The sequence below is a fragment of the Lynx canadensis genome, chromosome B2, assembly GCF_007474595.2.
Source record: "Lynx canadensis isolate LIC74 chromosome B2, mLynCan4.pri.v2, whole genome shotgun sequence".
NCBI lineage: Eukaryota > Metazoa > Chordata > Mammalia > Carnivora > Felidae > Lynx > Lynx canadensis.
The window spans coordinates 25,448,048-25,470,457 of NC_044307.1; the positions used below are offsets into that span (position 1 = coordinate 25,448,048).

Below are 22,410 nucleotides of genomic sequence, written 5' to 3' on the forward strand. Positions count from 1 at the left end.
AGGCAGGAGGAAGGGAAAGGACAAAAGGCAGAGCAAAGCCTCCTTCAGGGTTCTGACATTCAGAAAGTCAAACCTGTCTTCTGTATCTCATGGGCCAGAGTTAGGTCTTCTGTCAGGTGTGGCTTCTGCCATAGCTGGGGGGAGGTGAAGACTTCTGTCTTGCTTCCTCATCTCCCCAGTGGAGAAAGACAGAAGGAGGGTAGTAGGTGTTGAGTGCACAGGCCTTTAGGGGGGTGGAGGTCGTTGTGCCTGAAAGTGAACAGATTTTAGTTCATCTGGATTTTTAAAATGCCTTTATTTCTAAATAAGATTAAATTTATATACACAGTTGTGTATTTAATGAATCATTCCCTTTCTGAGATTGGATCCTTTTATATTCTAAGACTAGGGGCTTTGAGCCCTGGATGGGTAGAAGGAGAAATTGCCTCAGGCAAGGCTTGGCAAACCGCATGCACCCTGAGGTCAAAGCCAGCCCACCACTTTTTTTTTTTTTTTTTTAATAAAGTTTTAATGGAACACAGGCACATCTATTTGTTTAGGTATTTCATGCTACAACTGTAGAGTTGAGCAGTTGGGACAGAAACTGTATGGTCCATAAAGCTGAAAATATTTACTACCTGGCCTGTTATAGAACAAGTGTGCTGATAACTGGCCGAGGACTGAATGAGGAACGAGGAACGAGGGGGCAGGTGTGGCTGAGGCCAGTTCAGGCGAGCCTTTGAGAGGCACCAATGGAAGGCGGTAACAGAAGTTTCTTCCATCTAATACAGAATAATGTGCTGCCCCAGAGAACTGGGGACTGCAGCTTGGGGCCAGACAGATTCACAGCAGCTGTAGGTCTTACACTGCACATGAATCAGGAGCGGAGGAGGGCTGTTGGCTGAGATGTGGTTGCTGTCCTTGGGTCTTTCTTACTGCCTGGCTGGGGATGCACTGGTGGCAAATGCATTTTTTTCCTAGTAAGATGTGTTCATTTTGCCTGGTCCTTTCAGTTTTCCTGTCCTTTAGTTGTTTATCCATTTATTCAGCAGATGTTGGTTTGAGACCAGGCTTCGTGCAAGGTACTATCACAGTGTGTACAAAACCAGCGACTCATCCCTCCCATGAAGATTAGGTCTTTCTGGGGGTGAGACAGCATAAATAAGAAAAGAAGAGTGTATGAGATAGTGGTAGTGATCCAGAGACAGACACAGAGGAGGGACACAGGTTGTGGATGGGGGTACGGTTTCAGGTGGGCTCTCCAGGTTTTGGGGTCGAACTTGTTGGGATTGACCATGGAACCATCAAGGGGCAAAGGGAGATGGGAGCACAGGGCATGTGGGACAAGCTCTTGTCAGAATTACAGGTCTTTTTAAGGACTTGAGCTTTTTTACTCCCTGGGAGTAGAGGGGGAGCTGCAGAAAGGTGTGATCTCATTTATGTTAATATTTTAAAAGCAGAGCCAATATGATTTGTTAATGAGTCCATTGTGCGGTGGAAGACAGGAGTCAGGGGTACTCCTTAGTTTTTGACAATGGGATGAGTGGCATTGCCATCACTTGAGATGAAGAAAATTGTAGGTAGAGCAGACCTGGAAGGGAATATGAAGAGCCCAGTGTGACATATGACATTGGAGGTTTCTTTAATGTACAAATGCAGGTCCCAAGTAAGCAGTAAGATGTTTGGGAGTGTAATATATGTGGAGTACATGGGAGAAGTCCCAGCTAGAAATCTAAGTTGGGGGATTCTGTTTAAAGTCACAGGATTGGGGCGCCTGGGTGGCTCAGTCAGTTAAGCGGCCGACTTTGGCTCAGGTCACGATCTTGCGGTCCGTGAGTTCGAGCTCCGCATTGGGCTCTGGGCTGATGGCTCAGAGCCTGGAGCCTGCTTCCGATTCTGTGTCTCCCTCTCTCTCTGCCCCTCCCCCGTTCATGCTCTGTCTCTCTCTGTCTCAAAAATAAATAAAAAACGTTAAAAAAAATTATAAAGTCACAGGATTGAGGTCACCAGGAGACAAGCAGTGTAAGGACTGAGCCCTGAGTACCCCAGGGTTTGGAGGCTGAGGCAATGAAGATGGGCTGGCAAAAGAGGGGGCTGAGGTGGTATTCTGGAAACCAAGGAAGTAAGTGTTTGTAGAACCCAGGCTGGCCAGTTCTGTCGATTTGTCCAATGTGTCCACTGGGTCTTATTTCAACTTAACATTTATCTGTTTCCATTTTAGAATGAGGAGAAACCTGTGCAAATGATGTTTAAAAAATCCACCTTTAAAATAACCTATATTGGAGAAATATTCACCCAAATTCTGGTGCTTCCCTATGTGGGTAAAGAGCTGAATATGATCATCATGCTTCCAGATGAAAACATCGATTTGAAAACGGTAACAAATGCTGAGCAATAATCATGCTATGATGGCAAGGGGATCGTGTGAACAGTTTCTAAAGCTATTGTCACTTCCTGTTACTGTTGTCTCGCCCCGCAAAGCCCAGAGCATTCACATCCCAGCAGATAGTTCTGTTGGGCAGCACGGGTCTGGATCTAAAAATCTTCAACTCTCTTCTAGGTGGAGAAAGAAATCACTTATGAGAAATTCACAGAATGGACGAGGCCAGACATGCTGGATGAAGAAGAGGTGGAAGTGTTCCTCCCTAGATTCAAACTAGAGGAGAATTACAACATGGAGAACGTCCTTTGCACGCTGGGCATGACCGATGCCTTCGAGCAGGCCAAGGCAGACTTTTCTGGAATGTCGTCCAGGAAAGACCTGTATCTGTCCAGGGTGGTGCACAAGTCCTTTGTGGAGGTCAATGAGGAAGGCACGGAGGCCGCGGCCGCCACTGCGGCCATCATGATGTTGCGATGTGCAAGAATCATGCCCAGGTTCTGTGCCGACCACCCCTTCCTTTTCTTCATCCAGCACAGCAAAACCAACAGTATCCTGTTCTGTGGCCGATTCTCCTCCCCATAAGGAGATGGTTGGCACTGTTCGTGGTCCTTCTCCTCTCTCCTGCTGACCCACTTTTCCTCTGACACTTCACAATGTGCCTACAATGCAAAGTGACCTTTGGTGACAATCCAAAAATAAAAGGCCCCGTTTTGAAATCCCATGTTCTGGACTCGTGTATGTTCGTGTGTTCACGTGTTTGATGTTCTCTAGGATCCGAAACTGCCATTCAGGAAGGTCTGTGCTCATGTCGGCCGGGCCAGCACTAGCTGCTTAGCAAATCCCCCTGCTCTGAGAGGTCCCATCCATGCTCGTAGCCGCGAGGCCCTCAGGTCTTCACTTGGGCAGAGTGTGGCTCTTTTCCAGGCACAAGAGGGTACCTAGTGCCTCTCTCTTCTCTATTCAGTGGCACTGTTAGTGACGCACCCTGTGAGGAGCTGCAGGCCTTGGAGACCCAAAACTTGTTGCAAGCGAGTGTCCCAGAAGTCTGCAGAGAAGCAGGGAGAGCAGTTAACTTAGGAGAGAAAGCAGTCCCATTGGCCACCTGTGTTTCTGCTTTTTTTCTGTGATTGTAGCTTGCAATCCTAGAGATCTGTGGTCGCACACCTGTTCAGATGGCTAACAGCCAGTTTCCCTGAACTTTTTTTTTAAGTTTTAAATTGTTTTTATTATTTATTTTGAGGGAGAGTTACAGAGTGTGAGAGGGGGAGGGGTAGTGAGAGAAGGAGATGCAGAATCCAAAGCAGACTCCAGGTTCCCAGCCCTCAGCACAGAGCCCAATGTGGGGCTGGAACCCATGAACCATGAGATCATGACCTGAGCCGAAGTCAGACACTCAACCAACTGAGCCACCCAGGCACCTCTCCCTGAACATTTAAAAATTTTTTTTTTTTAACGTTTATTTATTTTTGAGACAGAGAGAGAGAGAGAGCATGAACGGGGGAGGGACAGAGAGAGAGGGAGACACAGAATCTGAAACAGGCTCCAGGCTCCGGGCTGTCAGCACAGAGCCCGACGCGGGTCTCGAACTCACGGACCGCGAGATCGTGACCTGGCTGAAGTCGGATGCTCAACCGACTGCGCCACCCAGGCGCCCCTCTCCCTGAACATTTTAAATTGCCACCAGGGGCCGGAGATGATTAGACAGGTTCTGTTCACAGTGGTGCAGTCTAAGTCCACATCCTGAGTTGTAAATACCAGACAATTTTGTTTTACTGCAAGTATTAGAGACAAGGTGGCTAAGGTTTCTGTGGCCACTTGTGTTACTTGCTAGAAACATGATCACCGTGCTCAGTGACACTGGAACCTATCGACAGGTGAGGTTCAGGTTCAAGTGGGAGGGCTGTGCTGTGTTTTGGGGACACCCTCAAGGACTTCGTCCAGGACCTATCCTGATGCAATCAGAACTTCACTGATGCGATTCGTATTTCCCTTCTGTTGCTGGTCCGCTTTCTCCATTGTACCCAAGCCAACAGCTTAGCCGTGGGGAGAGGCTGGTGATAAGGGAAACAAAGGCAAGAGAAATGTAGCTTAAAATTAAATCTTGCAGCTTGCAGCCGGCTGGTAAACACCTGAAACATACAGAGTGTGACCTTCCTAAAGAAATTCATGCTGCCTTAGTGCCTTAATGTTTATGTTTTATTAAAGTGAAAAGCAACCTTATCTTAGCAGCTAGCCCCTCAAGGTCCTAAAAGCCTTGCTTCAAAATTCCTTAAAAACTTATCTCTATCCCCTCCCCCTACAAACTTAGAAGTATATAATCAGTCACTCCTCACAATCTCAGGGCAGCTCTTTCTGCCCACTGGTCCTCTCTATATGCTATAATAAAAATCACCTTTTTGCACCAAAAACGTCTCAAGAATTCTTAACCATTTGCTCACAAACCACGCTTCATAATTTCATCAGCTGGGTCTGAACGAAACAATGTTATGAGTGGTTTGAGAAGGCAAAAGAGGGGCTATGTGGGGTTGCTGGTTGGGTCACTGTCATACCCCTATCCCCACCCCCCCACCTGCCGTGCCCCAGCACTGTGTGTGTTTGCTGCTCTCTGGAGAACTGTCAGGCTGTGTCAGTAGTAAGTTACAAACGTGAACATTGGCCGTCAGACCACTAGACCTATAGACCTATAATACAGTAAAACCTTAACCATGTGAAAAGTCACAACGCACACAGAATAAACAACATGCATGCTGCTCTAAGAGCTCCCACAGAATTGTCTCTAAAACTGTAGCTATCAAATTGCCTTTGAATGGTCACTCAATATCTAATTTTAGTAAGAGGCACAGTCACCTGAATAATGTTTCCACATCTTTTATGAAACTGCACCAGAAGACATTTCCATTATGTTCTGCAGTTTCCTGTAAGGATCTACAACATAAAATCCTCCCAGAATTTAATTCTAGGAAGAAGTTGGTCCCACCCATTCACAAAGGTTTACCAAGCACCTGATTTGCATTAGGTGTTTTACATAGATTATTTTATTTGATCCTCAGCAATGAATAAACCCAGGAGGAATCTGAGGCCCAGCAAGTTAAGTAGCGTGAACAATTTCTTGCAACCAGCAAAGGGACAGAACTCCAAACTTCTTCTGGTGGGCTGAGTGGAGACCGAAGCTCCCGCCAGGACAGACAATCAGCAAAGCTGCGCCAGAGAGCAGGAAATGTTCCAGCCTCCAACGGGAAGTCTCGCCTCTTGGCTTCTGTTTTACCATCCGGAAAAGCGGGGCTGGGACAATTCTAGCTCCGAAAACACATGAAACTGGATCCTGAACAAGGGCCCTGAGTGTGAAACTAGAGCCGGGCTCCAGGCAACCCGCTAGGGCGCACACCCCTCCAGGACGGCTGGAGGGAAGGTGCTGCGAGGCCCCGCCTCCTTCGATTCAGCCTCAGTTCTCAGAGGAGGGGCCTCAGGGCCGTGGCCTCACTGAGCTTGTAGGCGTCGGAAGCTTGGAGGCCCTGCGCACGGGGTAGTGGCGGCTAGCGGCCCCCTCTGCGCGTTGACCGCAGGGAGGCGGCGGCCGGGCCGCACAGCCTGGGTGGAAATGGATGGACTGCGGATCTCGCGCACCAGCTGATCCTGATCGTACATGCCCGCTGGTGGGCAGCACGGAGCCGGGCGTTCCTGGCAGGTGGAGGCGGGGACCAGGGCACGGGGGATGAAGAATCCCAGGAGGGGCGGCCATTGGAGCAGGGATTGGGTGCACCTAGGAATGCCTCCAAGTCGTGGGGTCGCGCGCTACTGAGCTCCCTTCCATGCTGGGATTTCACTGCCGTTTCTTAAGATCTGTTCCATAGTGGGCATGACCCAGAATCTGGCTGTTAGGATCATCTTGAGCAGATCCAAAATCCCGTTGGCTTCAGGTGAGTAGAACTGCAAGAAATTTACACGCTAACATGTTTAAAATAGGTTCCAGGATTGTAGATCTATATCTATATCTATATATCTATATCTATAGATATCTATATCTATATCTATCTATCATCTATCTATCTATAGATATAGATATATATCCAAAAAATAATAAACAAAATATGTGTTTATATACATATATATGTATATATACATATATATTTAAATTTTTTCTACAACGAATGTGTATTCTTACATAATTAGGAAAAATTATTTAAAAACTGTGTACAGGAAAGAAATGCTTTGTTACATTTAAATATTGTGGAATTGAGTTTGTAGGGTGTGCGGGGTCTGTTCTTTCCTTTTAAAAAGAATATAGTCACCATGCTGTGCATTCTATGCCCAAGATTTATTTCGTATACCTGGAAGTTTATGCCTGGAAGTCTGACCATCTTTACCCATTTCACTCACCTTTGCCCCAGCCCTCACCTCTGGCAACCACCAATCTGTTCTCTGTATCTATGAATTTGGGGGTTTTACCCCTTGTTTTAGATTCTCTATGTAAATGAGATCATATAGTATTTGTCTTTCTCTTATTTCATTAGCATAATGCCCTAAAGGTCCATCCATGTTGTCACAAATGGCAGGATTTCCTCCTTTTTTTATGGCTGAATAATATTCGTGTGTGTGTGTGTGTGTGTGTGTGTGTTTACCACATTTTCTTTATCCATTTATCCATCATTGGGCACTTAGGTTGTTTCCATGTCTTGGCTATTTTATATAATGCCGCAGTGGACATGGGGGTGCAGATATCTCTTTGAGATAGTGATTCATTTCCTTTGGGTATGTATCCAGAAGTGTAATTGCTGAAGCATATGGTTTCACCAATTTACAATTCACTAACAGTGCAGAGGGGTTCCCTTTTCTGTACATACTTGCCAACACTTGGGATTTCTCATCTTTTTGATATAATCTTTCTAATAGTTATGAGTTGATTATCTCATTGTGGTTCTGATTTGCATTTCCCTGATGATGAGTGATGCTGAGCATCTTTTCAGTTGTCTGTTGGCCATCTGGATGTCTTCTTTGGCAAAATGTCTATTCAGTTACTCTCCCCAGTTTTGAACTGGGTTGTTTGTTTTGCTGTTGAGTTGTATGAGTCATATATATACCTATATCTATCTACCTATCTACCTATCTATCTATATAAAACATATCTATATGTTTTATATAGATAGATAGGTAGATAGAGGTAGATAGATATATAGATATGAGTTCTTCTTAGATGTATGATTTGCAAATATTTTCTCCCATTTTATAGGTTACCTTGTCGTACCTTTTCATACCATTCCATAGGAGACCATTTTTGGTGATGGTTTCCTTTACCATCATGGTATGGAAACTTTTTAGTTTGAAGTAGTACCATTTGTTTCTGCTTTTTGTTGTCTTTGCTTTTGATGTCATTTACAAAAAAATCATTGCCAAGACCAATGTCAAGGAGCTCACCCCCCCCCCATGTTTTCTTTTAGGAGTTTTATGGTTTCAGATCTTACGTTTAAATCTTTAACTTATTTTGAGTTAATTTTTGTGTATAGTGTAAGATAGCGGTCCAGAATCATTCATTGCATATGGCTGTGTTTTCCCAACACTATTGAAGAGACTGTTCTTTCCCTGTTGTGTAGTCTGGGATTCTTTGTTGTGAATTAATTGACCATACATATGTGGGTTTGTTTCTGTTAATATCCATGTTAATCTTCTGTTAATCTATCTTTAATCTGTGTCTGGTTTTGTTTTCAGACCCAATACCATACAGTTTGATTACTATAACTTTGTAATATAGTTTGAAATTAGGAAGTGTGATGCCTCCAGCTCCATTCTTTCTCAAAATAGCTTCGACTCTTTGGGGTCTTCTGTGGTTCCACACACATCATAGGATTGTTTGTTCTATTTCTCCAAAACATTTCCCCAGGATTTTGATAGGGGTTACATTGAATCTGTATATTGCTTTGAGTAGCATGGCTATTTTAACAGTATTAATTCTTCCAACCCATGAGCACAGAATGTCATTTTATTTATGTGTCTTCAATTTATTTCATCAATGGCTTATAGATTTCAGTGTACAGGTCTTTCATCTCCTTGGCTAAATTTATACCTAGGTATCTTATTCTTTTTGGTGCAATTGTAGTAGGATTGTTTTCTTAATTTCTCTTTCTGATCATTTGTTATTAGTGTATAGAAACAGAACTGATTTTTGTATATTGATTTTACATCCTGCAACTTTGCTGAATTTGTTTGCCATTTGTAACAGTTCTTTTTGTGTGTGTGTGTAGAATCCTCAGGGTTATATATGTATGCGTGTGAGTATGTGTATATATATATATATATATATATATATATATATATATATGATATCATATCATCTGTAAATAGAGACAATTTTACCTGCCTAGTTGCTTTGGCTGGAACTTCCAGTACTATGTTGAATACAAGTGCTGACAGTTGACATCTGATGTTAGAGAAAAATCTTTCAGTTTGTCACCAATGAGTATGATTTTAGCTGTGGGCTTGTCATATATGGCCTTTATTATGTTGAGATGTGTTCCCATCACACCTGCTTTGTTGAGGAACACTTGTCATGAATGGGTGTTGAATTTTGTCAAATGCTTTTTCTGCATCTATTGGGTTGAGTATATGATTTTTATCCTTCATTTTGTTAATGTGATGTATCACGTTGATTGATTTCTGGATGTTGCATTCCTGGAATAAACCCTGCATGATTGTGGTGTATGATCCTTTTAATGTATTGTTGAATTCATTCTGCTAATATTTTGTTGGGGATGTTCTTTCCTTTGAAGTCGTCATAAATACCTGCAAGGATGTTCTCTCACATTTCTCCTATCTTATTCTCTTTCCTCCTCAAGTTCTTATATCAGTTCATTCTTTCAAACTACTCAGTGTTAAAGTATCAGTGCAGGCACAGTTGTGGTTGGAATAGTCCTGTCTGAATTTGGCCAGTTGGCCTACAGTGGCCATGCAGATGGTGGCCAGAGCCAGGAGAGATGCCTGTCCTTGGATGCATTTCAGTATCTTTATTTCAATAAAATACTTTGACTTCATATTAATCTTTCTGAAGCTTTCATACATGGTCTGAGGAAAGGAGAATGGAATCATCAGTTAAGGCCCAACTATTTTGTGAATGTACTGAGGCCATGTTTTTATTCACTCCCTTGCTGCGACAGTTTGGATCTTGGTAAACAGGGCAAGCCTTGCAGTCAGATGGAACCTGTGAAACTATATGTAGCAATCAAGACACAAATCAATCTTAGCCAAAATATGCTGAGAATGAAACAAAACAAAATAGAATAAAACGAAAAAATGACTCATTGCACATGGCTAGCACAGCCTTGATAATATAAGGATAGTATGGAAAAGTTGAATTTATCCCAGGAATCCAGTCAATGCAACGTGATAAAATTAACATCATCTGTCTCATTCTTAGAACAAAGGAGAAAAATTTTAATAATAGCAGATGCAGAAATAGCTATCTACCCTTACGGGAGAAGACAGTGGAAGACAGTGGCTAATTGACACAATAATAGACCCATTTATTGATAGTTGTTTTTTGACAAGCTAGAGCAAATGCAGAGCCCTTTACATACACCAACTTAATTTCCATTGCTCTCTTTTGAGATAAATGCCACTTATATATTGCTGTTATTATTTTAATATGTAGATAAAACTTTAGATAAGTTTTCTTCTCAAGGTTAGAAAAGTGTTCCAAATCTCATTAAAAACCCTTTCTTTTTACAGTCATTTAGATACTTTCTTAGAATGCCAAGGGCAATTATATTACAGTTTTCTTGAAATTCACAGGCATACATGTAACTCTCCTAAAAAGTAGTGGGCTGCAAAGGGAAATGAATGCTGAAAGTAGGTGTCAGAACTTCTCTGTGAGCTTGTAGCTAACTTAAAAATATTCTTTTTTAGAAGTAACATTTCCTTTTCCTCCCCTATTCTTAGAAGAAATAGATCAACACACAGCTGAAATCAAATTAGAGAACCATTCACATATTTTTCTGAAAACCTAGAATTATTCTTTTAGTATCTAAAGCCTATGTAACACATATACACATCTGTATAACGTGAAATATTAAAGTGTGAAATCATGGGCGCCTGGGTGGCTTAGTCAGTTGAGCATGCGACTCTTGGTTTCTGCTCAGGTCATGATCTTAGGGTTCATGAGTTCAAGTCCCGCATCGGGTGAGCCCCACTTCTCTCTCTCTCTCTCTCTCTCTCTCTCCCCCTCCACCCCCTCTTGCCTCTTGCTCACTTGTGCATCTCTCCCTCTCTCTAAAAAAAAAAAAAAAAAAAGAAAGAATGAATGAAAGAAGGAAAAAAAGGAAAGAATTGATTGTCTTATTTTTAGAAATTTATTTACTGACTGCCAATTTGGTTTTTTAAAAAGTGGACCTAAAAATAGTTCTTGTCAAAGTGGTCTTCAGAAATACATTTTTTAAGGGGGGGCCTGGGTGACTCGTCAGTTAAGTGTACAACTTCAGCTCTGGTCATGATCTCATAGTTCTTGAGTTCGAGCCCCACATCAGGCTCTGTGCTGACAGACAGATTTTGTGTCTCCCTCTCTCTCTGCTTTGGATTTGTGTGCCCCTCTCTCTCTGCCCTCCCCAGCTCATGTTCTGTTTCTTTCTCTCTCTCTGTCAAAAATAAAATAAACATTAAAAAATAGAAATATATTTTTTTCAAAAGATTATAAATTAAGTAGCATAAATTAAAAAACATAAAGCAAAATTTTAAAAATATACTGATTATCTAAATGTTTAAAAAATAAATAGAGTATTCTTGCTACCTATATTTTGCTTCTTAGCCGAATCTGCTGAAATGTCACTGGTATATTTCTCAAACATTTATTTTTCAATATGATCTTATTAGAAATTTTTGACAATTTTTCATCCATTGTATTATTAGCAAATTTGAAATTACTGTCATCGTCAATCTGGTCTGTTGACGGCCTCTTGGCTTCATAGGCACGTGGCCTTTACAGCCACTCTGAGCCCTTGTCAGAAGGGCCACACTTGGTTTAATGCTTTCTTACTACCATCTTGAATCTCCAAGTTTTGATCAGAGCGTCCTTCATTTTCATTTTGCACTGGATCCTGCAAATTATGTAACCAGAACTGCTGTAGATTACAGCATTTTTTTTTTTTAACTGAGAAAACACTCTTTTTTCAGGTGCTGAGGGACCTAGGTAAGTTTAGAGCAAATTGTGAAAAATAAGGATCTTCACAGTTCTATTTTTTTCATATTAAAATTGATAAAGCAAATTTTCAACCTTTAATAAGTTTGTGGGCCCTGCTCCTGGGCTCCCAGGGAAGCTCTACTTGAACTTTTACCAAGGTCAGAATGACTTCACCAAACCAGAACATGAGCTCTCTTTCTGCCCCCGCACACATTGTACATCTGCTTCCTTAGCAAATAACCTAGAAGAAACATTTCAAACTAAAGGTAAGAGCAAAAGTCTCCCTAAATTCCCATCTATACCTGGAAGCCTGAACCTTGCACATGCTAAAAGCATAAGAGAAAGTTTGTTATTTTCTGTAATGTCTTCTGTTATGATGATTTGTAACTCTTGATGCAACAAAAAACATACATAACTCTGTATTGCACATGGCCTCCCTGCAGCACTCTCTTCGTGAAGATCGAGTATCCCCAATAGTCGTCCTCCCTTGAGCTGAAATAAAGCTCTCATCCTTTTCTTTTTTTAGAAATTCTAAAAGATTTGTTCATTTTGCGTTGACAAAATGTGTAAATGTGTACATATTTCAGTGGGAATATTTCCATATGTACGGTCGTTTTGCCTCCACACAACATGCATTTCTTTTCCGAATATTTTTATAGGACAAAACTTATCAAATGATTTGTCTATATAATTCTTTTCAAGTTTTCACCAAATTTATATGCTACAAACTTTTGGACCCAGTTTCATTGGATTCTTATATAGAGTATACATTTATCCAATTAAAAATAGAAACTCTATCTAAAGATTCTTCCCTCCCCCCTGCAGCCAGGATATTCCAAAATTCAGTTATAGACTTTCAGAATTCAGTCCTGTGTACAGTTGAGCTCAGGTTATTTTGTCACTTACTCCATGTTCTTGTAGGTACAACTTTGAATTTTGTGTTTGACGATTTCCAAATCATCAAAATTTTATTTTAGAGACTCCACTCTGAATACTTTGATTAAACATTTCTAATTGATTTTGAACAAAATGCACGTGACATTTAGGAGACTCACTTCAAAGGTTAATATCATCATTGGACATTTAGGCTAATTTAAGATGATTCTTCCATAAAGCACATGTAACTATATTCCATCTGCTGATAGACGCCAAAGAGGAAAAGCATGTACTTCCACATTGACATGTGTATTGTCTTCATCAGCAGCTTCATCACAAATAGTTTGTGGTTGTGATGATATAAAAAATATTTTTAAGTTTGCACAACTACATACTATGTTTCTTGGAAGAATATTGCAACTTGTTATCGCAGTCTGATCGGTGTGTATATTATAACCAGCTCCAAGTCATTTCTTCTCCACAGGTTTTTAATTTAGTAAGAATATTGTTTTTGCACAGGGTATGTTCCATCAAAATTTGATTCATATTGCCATTACAAAAATCTTCACTGATACACATTTTAACTAAGTTAATAACAGCATTTATTCACAAAGTATTACATATTTCACCTCTGGGAGACACAACTCCCAAAAGCTTAACTTTGATTCTATCGATGAATGAAATGAAAAACTTAAACTGCTTTTTTATTTGAAGCCTTGATGAAACTGGCTTTCAAAATATGTAATTTGTCTTCTGGTACTGGAGCTAACACTTTCACATATTGGTTTACCTTTTGAAAATGGCAGAAACTAATTTAGAATAACAGTCATTTGATCAAATGAAAAGTCTGCTTAACAAAGTCATATGTACAATCACCCCCCCCCCCCAGAGCTCCACTTATTAGATTGTCATCTGTGGGTAGAATTTTCTTAAATTAACTACTGCCTTTTGAAGGAAATGCTGGTATTTTCTTTGAGTGAGAGAGAGAGTGCGCGCGCAAGAGAGAACATGCGCACAGGTGGGGGAGGGGGAGAGAGAAAGGAACAGAGAATCCCGAGCAGGCGTGTGGAGCCTGATGTGGGGCTTCAACTTATGAACTGTAAGATGATGACCTGAGCTAAAACCAAGAGTTGGATGCTTAACCAGCTGAGCCACCCAGCGCTGGTATTTTCTTTTGGATAGTATCTTGGTCTTCACATGGTTGGAGATCTCGCTGTGCTACCCACTATGGTGGGTGGTAAACACCAATCTGTGCACATTACACACTCTGTTTCTTGAGATAAGAAAACACAGTACTTAATTTTTGAGCCCACCACTTGCTGAAATGATTTATTGGAAAATAAAGAAGTATGGGGCGCCTGGGTGGCTCAGTCGGTTAAGTGTCCGACTTCGTTTCAGGTGTGATCTCACCATTTATGGGTTCGAGCCCTGTGTTGGGCTCTGTGCTGACATCTTAGCGCCTGGAGCCGGTTTCAGATTCTGTGCCTCCCTCTCTCTCTGCCCCTCCCCCACTTGCACTCTGTGTCACTCTCTCTCAAAAATAAATAAATATTTTAAAAAATTAAAAAAAAAAGAAGTACAACCACACAAAAAATGTCTGTAGGTTTTCACTCAATAATGAATGATAAAGTCACTGTTGCCAGAGAGCTTAGACTTTTTTTTCTATAATCTCTATAACCAGATTTTCTATAATACATCATAACTGGATTGGTCAGCCTCTATTTCCCTGTACATATTTTACATATGTCTACACTATAATTTTCCATGTTCCCAACTGACTTGCCATATGGTGGCCTCTCATATGCCTTGTATGAACCATGGCACAACCAAGTGGCAGATGAGGAAAGAAGTACCAAATACTTCTCCCACCGACGCTGGAGACCAGAAGGACTTACCTGTACCTAGCTGCTATGACCAAGCATACCACCTTGCCAACAGATATGCTGTGGTTTTATCAGTACGGTAGTTCCTTATATAGGCATACCTCGGAGATCTTGAGGTTTGGGTTCCAGACCACCACACTAAAGCAAATATTGCAATAAAGCAAGTCAAATGAATTTTTAATTTCCCAGTGCATATAAAAGATATGTTTATACTATAGTCTATTAAGTGTGTAGTAATAGCATTATATCTAAAAAACGTACATAATTTAAAAATACTTTGTTGCTAAAAATGCTAACCATCATCTGAGCTTTTAGTGAGTAATCTTTTTTTTTAAATTTTTTAAGTTTATTTATTTATGAGAGATAGAGACAACATGAGTGGGGGAGGGGCAGAGAGAGAGGGAGACAACCCGAAAGAGGCTCCAGGCTCTGAGCCGTCAACACAGAGCCAGATGCGGGGCTTGAACTCAGAAACCATGAGATCATGACCCGAGCCAAAATCGGATGCTTAACTGTCTGAGCCACCCAGGTGCCCCTAGTGAGTAATCTTTTTGCTGATGGAGGGTCTCGCCTCCTTGTTCATGACAGTTGATGGATCAGGGTGGTGGTTGCTGAAGGTTGGGGTGCTGTGGCTATAGCTTAACAATAAAGTTTGCTGCATTGATTGACTCTTCTTGTCCTGAGCAATTTCTTTGTAGCATACAACGCTCTTTGATAGCATTTTACTCATAGAAGAACTTTCAGAATTGGAGACCATCTTCTCAAATTCTGCCGCTGCTTTATCACCTAAGTTATGTAATATTCTAAATCTTGTGCTGTCACGTCAACAATCTTCACAGCATCGTCACCAGGAGAAGCTTCCATCTCAGGAAACCACTTTCTTTGCTTCTCTGTAAGAAGCAGCTTCTCATCCGTTCAAGTTTGATCATGAGATGGCAGCAGTGCAGTCACATCCTCAGGCTCCACTTCTAGTTCTCTCGCAGTTTCTGCCCCCCCCTGCAGTTACGTCCTCCACTGAAGTCCTGATCCCCTCGAAGTCATCCATGAGGGTGGGAATCAACTTCTTCCAAACTCCTGCTCATGTTGATGTTTTGACCTTTTCCCATAAATCGGGAATGTTTTGAATGCCGTTTGGTGAATCCATTCCAGAAGTTTTTCAGTTGACTTTGCCCAGATCCATCAGAGCAGTCATGCTCTATGGCACCTCTAGCCTTACAAAATGTGTTTCTTAGATAATAAGACTTGAAAGTTGAAATGACACCTTGATCCATAGGCTTCAGAATAGATGTTGTATTAGCCAGTGTGAAAACAATATTCATCTTGTACATTTCTGTTGGAGCTCTTGGTTGACCAGGTGCATTGTCAACGAGCAGGAATATTTTGAATCCTTTCTTTTGAGCAGTGGGTCTCAACAGTGGCCTTTAAATATTCAGTAAAACACATTATCAACAGATATGCTGTCATCCAGGCTTTGTTGTTCTAGGGCACAGGCAGAGTAGACTTAACATAATTCTTAAGGGCCCTAGGATTTCTGGATGGCGAATGAATATTGGCTTCAACTTCAAGTCACAAACTGCAAAGCCCCTAACAAGAATGTTAGCTGACCTTTGAAGCTTTGAGGGCTGGCATTAACTTTTCTTCTCTAGCTATGCAAGTTTTAGATGGCATCTTCTTCCAATAGAAGTCTGTTTTGTTTACATTGCAAATACGTTGTGCAGCTGCCTTCCTTAATGACCTTAGCTAGATCTTCTGGATAGTTTGCAGCACTTGCTGCTTTGCCTTGCACTTTGATGTTATGGAGATGGCTTCTTGCCGAAAACCTCATGAACCAGCCTCTTCTAGCTTCAGACTTTTCTTCTGCAGCTTCCTCACCTCTCTCAACCTTCATAGAACTGAAGAGAGTCAGGGCCTTGCTCCGGATTAGGCTTTGGCTTCAGGGAAGGTTGTGGATGGTTTCATTTTCTATCCAGACCACTGAAACTTTCCCCATATCAGCAGTAGGGGAGTTTCACTTTTTTATCATTCATGTGCTCCCTGCTTTGGCACTTTTAATTTCCTTCAAGAGTTTTCCCTTTGTGTGTACAGCTTGGCTGTTTGCCACAAGAGGCCTGTCGTGGTTTTTGACATGCTTTGCTCGTTCTTGTAATCATTTCTAGATTTGATTTAAAGTCAGACATGTGTAGGGGCGCCTGGGTGGCGCAGTCGGTTAAGCGTCCGACTTCAGCCAGGTCACGATCTCGCGGTCTGTGAGTTCGAGCCCCGCGTCGGGCTCTGGGCTGATGGCTCGGAGCCTGGAGCCTGTTTCCAATTCTGTGTCTCCCTCTCTCTCTGCCCCTCCCCCGTTCATGCTCTGTCTCTCTCTGTCCCAAAAATAAATAAACGTTGAAAAAAAAAAATTAAAAAAAAAAAAATAAAGTCAGACATGTGTAACTCTTCCTTTCCGTTGAACAGTGATTAATTTCAATATTTTCAGTATTGTTGTGTCTCAAGGAGTAGGAAGTCCCGAGAAGGGAGAGACATGGAGGAATGGCCAGTCAGTGAAGCAGTCAGAGCACAACAATATTTATCAGTTAAGCTCTCCATCTTATATGGGCATGGCTGGTGGCACCCCCAACAATTACAATATAACATCAAAGATCATTGGTCCTAGGGGCGCCTGTGTGGCTCAGTCGGTTAAGTGTCCAACTTTGGCTCAGGTCATGATCTCACAGTTCGGGAGTTCGAGTCCCATGTCGGGCTCTGTGCTGACAGCTCGGAGCCTGGAGCCTGCTTTGGATTCTGTGTCTCCCTTTCTCTCTGCCCCTCCCCTGCTCACACTCTGTCTCTCTCCCTCTCAAAACTAAATAAACATCAAAAAAAGTTTTAAAAAAAGATCACTGGTCATAGATCATCATTACCAATGTAATGACAAAGTTTGAAATATTGCAAGGATTACCAAAATGTGAGACACAGACACAAAGTAAGCAAATTCTGTTGGAAAAATGGTATCAATAGACTTGCTTGATGCAGGGTTGCCACAGGCCTTCAATCTGTTTAAAACAAAAACAGTATCTGCAAAGCTCAATAAAGCACAGTGTGATAAAACGAAGCACAGTAAAATGAGGTCTGCCTGAATGATGTGCTTGAGAAAAGGGAGGGTCTGGAAAGGGTCAAGAAAAAAGAAATTCACTAGTTGCCTTTTAGATTTAACCTCAGGTTATAGTGAGTAGTGCGAACTCTATGAATTGCTGCGTCAGTTACCGATTTACTGTCTCTCTGCTCTATCTCCACTGTTCACTGAATCAGTATTACTACTTCACCAGCAGGTACAATGTTGGATTTGTCAGTAGGGAGCGCTGGAGAGACAGTTCGAGGAGACAGCAGTGGAGAGGCCCTGATTTCCCTCCCAGGTGCTGGTCCTCCTATGGTTATTCAGTGCAGGGGCCAGCAACCCACAGTGACCGTTTCTACCTGCATTCCCATGCTTTCTCTGTGCAGTGGCCTTTCTGCAGTCACAAAGCCCACAACCCCATTCTGCAGTCATTAAACCTGCAACCCAGGCAACTGTATCCCATCCTGGCATTTTGCTTCTACAGACCAGCTTCTCCCACCAGCAACAGCCAACAGCGTCTCTGGACCAGCTCTGACCCATGCCCTCTGGCCGGTGGCTGGCTTTGTGTTCCTGTGGCAGTCACCCCCTCTTCAAAGAGCTCTGGAGCTCAGTAGGGTTCTCCCAGATCGTTGGTCCTTTCGTTGTGTTCCATTGTCCACTCTTCTCAGCCCGAGGTAGCAGCTGGCCCTTTGCACTGCCTGCTTCTGCTCTCCTGGATCCCATTTCACTCCTTTGCTTAATGAGCAATTCTGTATACTGATTCCCCTGTTCAAATAATGGAGGTAGCTATGTCTCCTAAGTGGGCCTTGACTGATACTGCACATGAGAGTCACACACTGTCAGCCAAGACCATGGCAGAATCTTTACATACTAAACAAAGGTCTACCAAGCCTCTCCTGGTTTAGTTTAATGTAACTATTAGCAGAAATCCATTAAAAATGAAAAAGCTAGGACAGATGCTGAACAGATGGTCTGAAGTCAGGACAATAGGTATTAATGGGACTGTCCCAGGCAAACCAAAGTGTATGAATTATACTATACCACGTTCCTAGAGGATATGAGGGTTATGTTTCTATTTAACTTACTACCTGCAGTGCTAGTCAAAGCCCCCCGAAAAGGAATGAACATATTTAGGAGACAAACAGACTGCTCTAATTATTTGTCACACAACTCCTTCTCATTTAATAAAGTCGACCTTTTTTTTTTTTTCCAGACAAAATGAGCTCAGGATCTTTCTAACAATGGTAGTAGTAGGTCTCTTGGTAATGACAGTACTCAAAATTTGGTTTGATTCATCCTTATGCAATCAAGACTAACTGCTTGGTACACAGGAGTCATTCTGAGTCTTTAACTTTGTGTGTGTGTGTGTGTGTGTGTGTGTGTGTGTGTGCATATCATCTCCTGGGCCCTCAATTCCACTTTTACTGTGTGCATCATTGCTTTGCTAGAGCATATCCTGTGGGAGCTTTCTGCAAAATTGTCTCATGGGAGGTATGTTTTTGGAGACCTCTTTGTATAATTTTTTTTTTTTTTTTGAAGGAGAGAGAGACAGAGCATGAGCGGGGGAGGAGCAGAGAGAGAGGGAGACACAGAATTTGAAGCAGAGACTTCTTTGTATAAAAAGGTCTTGATTTTGCCATTATTTTGGCTACTATTTTGAATGGGAGTATAATTTTGGTTTGGAAACTTTTTTTCCTCAAATTCTTAAAGATGTTGCGCTCTAGAATTCTCTCTTCTAATGTTGCTGTTAAGAAGTCTAAAGACATTCTGATATTCGGTCCTGTGCACCTGTGTATGGGAGTTTGTTTTCCTCTTGAGATGTACAATCTTTGCTTTATCTGTTGTTCTGTATTCTTATGATGATGTGTAGGGATGAGTGTGTGCAAGGGGACTTGGTAAACCCTTTAAGTCTAGAAGGCAGGTCCTTAATTTCTGGGAAAACATTTTTAAAAATGTTCTCACATTTTTAACACTTTCTTCTTCTCTGGCTTCACTTTCTGGATAATACAGTCGACCTTTGAACAGCATGGGTTTGAACAGCATGGGTCCATTTATATGCAGATCTTTTTCAGTAACTTCTGTACAGAACTATAAATATACTTTCCTTATGATTTTCTTCATACCATTTTCTTTTCTCTAGCTTAGTTTATTGTAAGAATACAGTATATAATACAAAATAACATACAAAATTTGTGTTAATTGACTATTTATGTCATCAATAAGTCTTCCAGTCAACAGTAGGCTATTAGTAGTTAAGTTTTGGGGGAGTCAAAAGTTATACACAGATTTTTGGCTGTGTGGTTGGGGGGGTGCCCCTAATCCCGTGCTCTTCAGAGCTTGATTGGACACCCTTAAAATTAAGGGAGGGAATGACAGTGCCCTAACCAGGCACTACTGTCAGTTAGCAGTTGCTATTATATCACAAATGCTTGTTTCTTTCACAAGTTGATTGAAATACAAAACCTGGCAAACTAATTAATGTGATGCTTTTGAAATTGAGGTACCGGGTTGTTTCTGCACATTCCTAGGTCCATATGTGTCCATAACATTTCTTTCTAATAGCATGCTTTCATTTTGGTAGTCCTCTAAACATTTGAATATGAGCATGCTTTCGATTATCTGCATGATCATTTGAGAGTGGAGTATTCTGGATTTAGGATCATGCTGATATGAAGCAGTACAGGTCGCATTGTGGCAGGGTAGTGAAATAGGACAGAAATAGATCTTATATAGTGATTCATGAACTCTGTGGACTGGCCAAATAGCCAGTTTTAGGTCAGTTTGAATGGAGAGCAGTGGTGGGGACACTGGGGAGAAGAGACTTCGGCAAGTCAAACCCATGCATTGGTGTAGATGGGTACACTGAACTCAACAGAAAGGGCAAAACACAGTATCGTTTTCAAGTTGAAATGGAAGTTTTGTTTCAGCAAAGCAGTGTCACAGGTAATGAGAAGATGACTGCATAGAACCCTTCAGTCTGTTCTCAGGAAGTGAAAACTCCGTGCCCTAAGCATTCACACAACCACACCCTAATCCTTAGTGACACTCGTTCACCATAATTAAACTCCTCCTCCCTCACTGATGGGTGGGACACTCTTTTTTGTTATTATTTTAGAGAGAGCCTGAGAGCAAGCTGAGGAGAGGGGCAGTGGAGAGAGAGAGAATCTCAAGCAGGCTCCACACTCAGCATGGAGCATGACCCTGTGACGCTGGGATGGTGACCTGAGCTGAATCAAGAGTTGGACACTCAACTGACTGAGCCACCCAGGCACCCCGGCGCTCTTTAATATTGTCTTGTGACAATATTGTTACTACAGGGTATGGCAGAAAGAGCTTGCTAAGGAAAAGAGGCCTATGGACCACAGCCTTATTTCTTGCATGAACTGTCTGTGGGACCCACAGTGAGCCACACAAATGACATCTCTTTCCCTCTCCTCCGCTGGAAAACATGAGGAGTAGAGTCAGCAGTCTATGTGCTTTCTAGCTCTGACAGTTCATGATGCTATCTCTGTTCTCCTGGGATGAATTAACAGAAGTAAATGCATTGTTTTCACTCCACATCTTCTTGAAACCATGAAAACCTGTTGGGAATGTTGCCGGGAGAGTGGGAGGGGACTCAGGGGAAGTGCAGGTGGTTGTTGCTGAAGTCTATGGCTGATCATTGAATGTGGACATTCCAACTCCCAGTGAAGGCTAAGAAGGCCTCCTCACAATTAGTTCCCAGCAAACTTTTCTTTTTTTTTTTTTTAATTTTTTTTTTCAACGTTTATTTATTTTTGGGACAGAGAGAGACAGAGCATGAACGGGGCAGGGGCAGAGAGAGAGGGAGACACAGAATCGGAAGCAGGCTCCAGGCTCTGAGCTATCAGCTCAGAGCCTGACGCGGGGCTCGAACCCACGGACCGCGAGATCGTGACCTGGCTGAAGTCGGACGCTTAACCGACTGCGCCACCCAGGCGCCCCCCCAGCAAACTTTTCAATGTGAAATATTACCACATCTAACGATACGGACTACAGGATCTCAACCTGTAGGAACTCTGGCTGTGCCTGGACTCCCCAGCCCTCCTGGACAAGCAGAAGTCTGAGATGGAGGGCCTGGAGTTCAGCCAGAAAGTGAGCTTGGGGTATATCTTTCCTGGGGTCTCCAAAGTTCTGAGCCAAGGCAATCAGAAAAACCACATCAAGGAGTTGGGGCTTGGGAACCACACATAATACAAATATTAGTTGAAGAGGTGTGAAAAATGAGGTATGGGTTAAGAAGGGCAGAATGTGAGACTGAGAATAGTGTCTCTGAATCATGACTGGAAACTTCTCATCAGGCGCTTTTGGCCACACTGATGGGGAAGGCCTCTGTATCCCCTGCCTCAACCCCGTGACACACTTCCTCATCTCTCACCTTCACTGTGCTTGCCTAACATCATGCCTCACTGCTCGTGGTGGTGGCCTCCCACAATATACTCTTCATAATGCAGCCAGAGGAATTATTCTAAAGTGTAGCTAGAAATGGCTACACGTCTCCCCACTTAAGATCCTTTCGTGATTCCCTATAACCCATGAGACAAAGAGGAAAGTCAGTGTGATGATTAAGTTTATGTGTCACCTATGGCTGTGCCATAGTACTGAAATATTTGGTCAATACCAGTCTGAGTATTGCTGTGAAGGTATTTTTAAATATGAAATTAACATTTAAATCAGCAGACTTTGAGTAAGGTAGATTACAGTAATATGGGTGGGCCTTATCCAGTCAGTTTCCCTTGAGAGAAAATGACTGAGGTTACCTGAGGAAGAGGGAATTCTGCCTTCCAACTTGAGCTGCAGCATCAACTCTTCCCTGCCCTAGAGATTTTGGAACTGCCAGCCTCCATAATTGCATGGGGAAAGATTGAGAGAACTCTCCCTCAATGGTCCATGGTCCTCAACCTTTGCCCCACTCTAGAATCCATCCCACTGCCTGGATTTCCACTCAAGTGATCCTCCCTTAATTGATTTGGGGTTCAGAATGGCCACAGGAGTTTTTTGAAATAGGAGAGGCAAATGC

General features: G+C 42.2%; 2 protein-coding genes and 1 long non-coding RNA gene across 7 annotated transcripts in view; 2 read left to right on the plus strand and 1 right to left on the minus strand.

The window, feature by feature from the left end:
• The window catches only part of SERPINB6 (serpin family B member 6), a 47,022-nt gene extending 43,939 nt beyond the window's left edge, over nt 1–3,083 (plus strand). For all 4 annotated transcript variants that reach the window (XM_030314951.1, XM_030314953.1, XM_030314952.2 and 1 more), the window contains exons 6-7: nt 2,201–2,356; nt 2,540–3,083. In XM_030314951.1, the coding sequence (XP_030170811.1) occupies nt 2,201–2,356; nt 2,540–2,944 (561 nt within the window). In that variant the 3' untranslated portion in view covers nt 2,945–3,083. The remainder of the gene's footprint in view (nt 1–2,200; nt 2,357–2,539) is intronic.
• Nucleotides 3,084–5,374: 2,291 nt separating this feature from the next.
• Nucleotides 5,375–22,410, minus strand: part of LOC116738067 — a 50,055-nt gene continuing 33,019 nt past the window's right edge. The window contains exons 5-6 of one of the 2 annotated variants that reach the window (XR_004343605.1): nt 14,294–14,419; nt 5,375–6,289 (exon numbers count right to left, since the gene is read on the minus strand). This is a non-coding gene — a long non-coding RNA (uncharacterized LOC116738067). The remainder of the gene's footprint in view (nt 6,290–14,293; nt 14,420–22,410) is intronic. The other variant, XR_004343604.1, reaches the window with a different exon arrangement.
• Nucleotides 6,199–22,410, plus strand: part of SERPINB9 (serpin family B member 9) — a 61,559-nt gene continuing 45,347 nt past the window's right edge. Inside the window, exon 1 of the mRNA XM_030314956.1 lies at nt 6,199–6,279. The gene's annotated coding sequence lies outside the window, so the exon portion shown is untranslated. The remainder of the gene's footprint in view (nt 6,280–22,410) is intronic.